General features: G+C 45.5%; 1 protein-coding gene across 2 annotated transcripts in view; it reads left to right on the forward strand.

The window, feature by feature from the left end:
- The window catches only part of MTHFR (methylenetetrahydrofolate reductase), a 31,314-nt gene extending 25,586 nt beyond the window's left edge, over window positions 1–5,728 (forward strand). For both annotated transcript variants that reach the window (XM_056542215.1, XM_056542216.1), the window contains exons 7-12: window positions 412–546; window positions 632–812; window positions 912–1,094; window positions 3,236–3,337; window positions 3,417–3,536; window positions 4,934–5,728. In XM_056542215.1, coding sequence (XP_056398190.1) covers window positions 412–546; window positions 632–812; window positions 912–1,094; window positions 3,236–3,337; window positions 3,417–3,536; window positions 4,934–5,131 — 919 coding nt within the window. In that variant the 3' untranslated portion in view covers window positions 5,132–5,728. The remainder of the gene's footprint in view (window positions 1–411; window positions 547–631; window positions 813–911; window positions 1,095–3,235; window positions 3,338–3,416; window positions 3,537–4,933) is intronic.
- Window positions 5,729–6,000: the final 272 nt, after the last annotated feature.

The raw sequence follows: 6,000 nt of genomic DNA on the forward strand, positions 1-6,000 counted from the left end.
TTTGTAGTAGTAGTGTTAGTAGTAGTGTCAGTAGTTGTAGTAGTGTCAGTAGTAGTGTCAGTAGTAGTTGTAGTAGTAGTGTCAGTAGTTGTTGTAGTGTCAGTAGTAGGAGTAGTAGTGTTAGTAGTAGGTTGTAATACCACACACAACCTGAGGACAGATGTGGTGCTGTTTTTGGAATAAAATGGCTTTATTATTTTTATTTCTGAATAACAATATTTGTATTATGGCTACTCCATACTCCATTTTCATCTTGGTATATTCTACTGTATCCAATCTACTGACAATTCGGACCCTCGTTTTTTAGGGCTATGGTGGTCCTCACAACATTTACCTTAATTTTCTAATTGACGTGAACATACAGCTTTTTTCTTTTATGGAATAACGGGAGAATATTGTTTGGTTTCTCAGACGCCCCCTGCCCTGGGCAGTGAGTGCTCATCCCAAGAGGCGAGAAGAAGACGTCCGTCCGATCTTCTGGGCCTCGCGACCTAAGAGTTACATTCACAGGACCCAGGAGTGGGACGACTTCCCCAATGGACGTTGGTTCGTATCTTAACTTTAGGAGAAAATGTCTCTTCCTTCATCGTCACAGGAGGTAAACAGAGGTTTATGTCATTTTTTTTTACAGGGGAAACTCGTCCTCCCCGGCCTTCGGCGAGCTGAAGGATTATTACCTCTTCTACTTGAAGAGCAAGTCCCCTCGGGACCAGTTACTGAAGATGTGGGGGGAGGAACTGAGCAGCGAGGAGAGCGTCTATGAGGTGTTTACCTGTTACATAACGGGGAGCGCTAACCAGAACGGCCAAAAGGTGAGTCTAATGATCGGTTACACAACCCCCATCCCCCCCCTCATTCTTCTATGTCTTTTGGTGGTGAAGGCATCTAAGACTACGTTGTATCCTCTGCAGGTGACTTGTCTCCCTTGGAATGACGACCCTCTCGCTCAAGAAACCAATTTGTTAAAGGACCAATTGGAAAAGGTTAATAAAAGAGGAATCCTGACCATAAACTCCCAGCCTAACGTGAATGGGAAGCCCTCCACAGACCCCATAGTGGGCTGGGGGCCGAGCCGAGGCTATGTCTTTCAGAAGGTAAGGAGCTGTGAAGTAAAGGACTGCAATGGGATTGGGATCCTGCACGACCCACCCGAAATAAAACTTGTGGGAGCGGCTGGTTTGGGCTGTCACAGAACATACCGCGGGTTCCACAAACCTCTGTAATGGCCCAAGGGGCCGATGTAATGAAATAGGGTGGGCTAACTCTAAAAGCTGGGACAAGGAGAATTTTTGAACTCACCGTAAAATCTCTTTCTCGTAGCCTTAATTGGGGGACACAGAGACCATGGGTATTATGCTACTGTCCACTAGGAGGCGCTGACAATAGGCAAAAAAAAGTCGGCTCCTCCCAGCAGGATATGTCACAAGCAGTGGGAGAAGCCAAACCACAAAAGGAGAAAACATCAAAAGTAATAACTGGCAACAACCAACCTGACCAGGTAACCGTAAATGGGTGGGTGCAGTGTCCCCCTATGAAGGGTATGAGAAAGATTTTACGGTGCGTACAAAAAAAAAATCTCCTTTTCTTGGACGCCTTATTAGGGACACAGGAGAAGAGGTCCAGGGAGGGGGGGGGAAGGTATACTCACCCACAGGGTTTTTTGCATACTCACCCACAGGGAGCATACTCGCCCTGGTTGTTGGCGAGGAGGAGTTTACAGCCCATTCAGCAATGCACCGTGCCCCTAGCTTGCAGGTGGGGGATCAGGCAGCGCCATGACCCTTTGGCCCATGTTAGAAAAAACAAAAAAGGGAGAGAAAGGCTAACTATAGACTGAAACTAGGAAAAAAAAACTAAAGAAATAAGACCAGGTCTGGAAAACATCAGACCTGTGTCTGCCTCCTGCTGACACTAAGCTAAAACTGATTAGCTCAGAGCCAGGAGGCGGGTATATCCTGCTGGGAGGGGCCAACTTTTTTTTTTTTTTGCCTAGTGTCAGCCTCCTAGTGGACAACAGCATACACCCATGGTCTGGGTCCCCCAATGAAGCGTCCAAGAAAAAATGTTTGCAGGAGCGGGCAGGAGTGGAACACAAGCCTTGCGGGAGCGAGCGGTAATGGTCGGAAATTCAGCAGGTTCGGGCGTCAGCGCGATAAAGAAAACAGTCCCGCGTAGGGCTCTACTGTGAAGGGTCATTAAACAGGGGTGCTTATTGTGCACAGTGCCATACATTTTGTAGTGGCTATTATTGGTATTGCAGCTTAGTGCATTTTGGTCAGATGAGTCACATGTACTACCAGGCACAGTCACTACAAGATGATGGTGCGGAGCCTGGTTTTGAGTTTTATGGCCCCTCCAAACAGTCCCAGCTGTCTAATATTGTGGCCTAGATTTAGGATTGGTTAAAGGGGTACTCCGCCCCTAGACATCTTATCCCCTATCCAAAGGATAGGGGATAAGATGTCTGATCACGGGGGTCCCGCCGCTGGGGACACCCATGATCTCAGCTGCGGCACCCCAGACATTCGGCGCTCTGGGTCGGTGGCTCATGACGTCACGGTCACACCCGCTCGTGATGTCACGGCCATACCCCCTCAATGCAAGTCAATGGGAGGGGGCGTGACTGCCGTCACGCCCCCTCCCATAGACTTACATTGAGGGGGCGTGGTCATGACATCACGAGTGGGGCCCGCTCTAACTGAAAGCCGGGTGCAACACTGAGATCGCGGGGGACGCCTGCTATCAGACATCTTTTCCCCTATCATTTAGATAGGGGATAAGATGTCTTAAGGCGGAGTACCGATTTAACAATATCAAAGGAGCTTCTATCATATAAAGTTTCACACCTGTCCATGGGTTAGTTCTGGTAAGTAAATGGGTCTGAGCTGCAGTTCCACATACATCTTGTAGACTGGTGGGGTATTTATAACAATCATGGGTTCATTGTTGGGTGTCTGTGGGTGGACCCCAATGGTCACGGGAATGAAGGGGCTCTGTGACCCTATTGGCTCAGAAATACCGACCTCTGAGCTAAATGTTGACATCAGTACTTAGAGTGCAGCTTGAGTGTGTTTAGGCCATGCTATAGGGCAGTGTTTCCCAACTCAAACTCCCAGCTGTCCGGGCATGCTGGGAGTTGTAGATTTGCAACTGCTGGAGGCACCCTGGTTGGGAAACACTGTTATAGGGTGATGAGTGGATATTCAGTGACGTATATTTTCCTTTATCCTCTCAGGCATACTTGGAGTTCTTTACATCCAGCGAGATGGTGACGGCGCTCATCAAAGTGCTGAAGAGATACGAGCCACGTGTCAACTACCATATAGTGAACGTACAGGTGCGGCTTTATCTGCGATCCCTCAATAACGGTATCAATACGGAATGGTGGAGGGTAACTTGTTTTTATGTCGCTGCAGGGTAAAAACATCACAAACTCCACCGACCTGCAGCCAAATGCTGTGACCTGGGGCATATTTCCTGGGCGTGAGATCATACAACCAACAGTGGTGGATCCAGTCAGCTTCATGTACTGGAAGGTAAGACGGGTGCTGCTGTATTAACAAAAGGGGTCTGCCGGGTCAGTCTGTGCAGATTTGCATTCTGGGAAGTTTCCTCTTTACACCAGACTGTGTACAAGCTTTCTGACTGTTTCCAGCAACATAGTAACATAGTACCAGCAGAATAGTGAGTGCAGCTCTGAAGTATAATACAGGATATAACTCAGGATCAGTACAGGATAAGTAATGTAATGTATGTACACAGTGACCTCACCAGCAGAATAGTGAGTACAGCTCTGGAGTATAATACAGGATATAACTCAGGATCAGTACAGGATAAGTAATGTAATGTATGTACACAGTGACCTCACCAGCAGAATAGTGAGGGCAGCTCTGGGGTATAATACAGGATATAACTCAGGATCTGTACAGGATAAGTAATGTAATGTATGTACACAGTGACCTCACCAGCAGAATAGTGAGTGCAGCTCTGAAGTATAATACAGGATATAACTCAGGATCAGTACAGGATAAGTAATGTAATGTATGTACACAGTGACCTCACCAGCAGAATAGTGAGTACAGCTCTGGAGTATAATACAGAATATAACTCAGGATCAGTACAGGATAAGTAATGTATGTACACAGTGATCTCACCAGCAGAATAGTGAGTACAGCTCTGGGGTATAATACAGGATATAACTCAGGATCTGTACAGGATAAGTAATGTAATGTATGTACACAGTGACCTCACCAGCAGAATAGTGAGTACAGCTCTGGAGTATAATACAGGATATAACTCAGGATCAGTACAGGATAAGTAATGTAATGTATGTACACAGTGACCTCACCAGCAGAATAGTGAGTACAGCTCTGGAGTATAATACAGGATATAACTCAGGATCAGTACAGGATAAGTAATGTAATGTATGTACACAGTGACCTCACCAGCAGAATAGTGAGTACAGCTCTGGAGTATAATACATGATATAACTCAGGATCAGTAAAGGATAAGTAATGTAATGTATGTACACAGTGACCTCACCAGCAGAATAGTGAGTGCAGCTCTGAAGTATAATACATGATATAACTCAGGATCAGTAAAGGATAAGTAATGTAATGTATGTACACAGTGACCTCACCAGCAGAATAGTGAGTGCAGCTCTGAAGTATAATACAGGATATAACTCAGGATCTGTACAGGATAAGTAATGTAATGTATGTACACAGTGACCTCACCAGCAGAATAGTGAGTACAGCTCTGGAGTATAATACAGGATATAACTCAGGATCTGTACAGGATAAATAATGTAATGTATATACACAGTGACCTCACCAGCAGAATAGTGAGTACAGCTCTGGAGTATAATACAGGATATAACTCAGGATCAGTAATGTATGTACACAGTGATTTTTCTATGGTCGTCATCCTGTAGGATGAAGCTTTTGCCCTATGGATCGAGCAGTGGGCTAAACTGTATGAAGAGGAGTCTCCGTCCCGCATGATCATCCAGTACATTCATGATAACTACTACTTGGTGAATTTGGTGGACAATGACTTCCCCCTGGAGAACTGTCTGTGGCAGGTGATCGAGGATACGTTCCAAGAACACGATAATCCCTCTGAGCAGTGACTGTGAGACCATCTTACGCTTACTACCTCTTGGAATACAGACGCGCTGTGGGCCACAAGTCCACCCCGCTGCCCGCACAGTGCGGTATGGTGGTCTGATCCACGGCTATGCATTTATCTCCATACCCCCTTTACAGGCATTAATCCTGTATGACACTACTGTGTGAAGTCCCACAATATAACTGAATGAAATGAATACTAGGAGCTGTGTATACGGTTTACATGAACGGCTGCGGTCTCCAGTTTCTATTTTTATAGCAGCTTTCTGAAGACTTTTTATATCCTCATCCTCCTTTCCTGTATATAGAAAGGATGTAGAATAAGCTCGATACATAGGATACTGTTCATTCCATTGACATTACTGAACCCAGAGGATCATGGGAAAACGGAAGGATCTGTATACAGACACTGGCAGTAATGTCTCTGGGCTACTGATGGAGCAGTCTATCCGTCCTGTGGGTGCAATAGACGCCTGGAGGTCTCTTCTCATATAAGATGAATTTCATATAGGAAACTTACCAGGAATCGCTTTTTATGTTCTTATGTTTAGAGAACTATTATATATTTTTATTGAGTTATAAAGACGACTGTGAATAGATATTAGAGGGGCCTTGTTTCATTTCGTCCGTAGACCCCAGAATAAGTGTTTCCCCTTATTATCCCGTATCCACAGAATAAAAAATATTGGATCAATGGCGGTCCTCAGGACACAATACTTGGCTAGTCCTATATGTCCTATAGGCTTCTATGGGGCAGGTTGGAGATACCCTCTACCTTTTCTCCTCACTGTGATGATCCTTAAAGGGGTTATCCAGCCTACCGTATATACTCGAGTATAAGCAGAGTTTTTCAGCACAATTTTTCGTGCTG

The sequence above is a fragment of the Hyla sarda genome, chromosome 10 (assembly GCF_029499605.1).
Source record: "Hyla sarda isolate aHylSar1 chromosome 10, aHylSar1.hap1, whole genome shotgun sequence".
Taxonomy (NCBI): Eukaryota; Metazoa; Chordata; class Amphibia; order Anura; family Hylidae; genus Hyla; species Hyla sarda.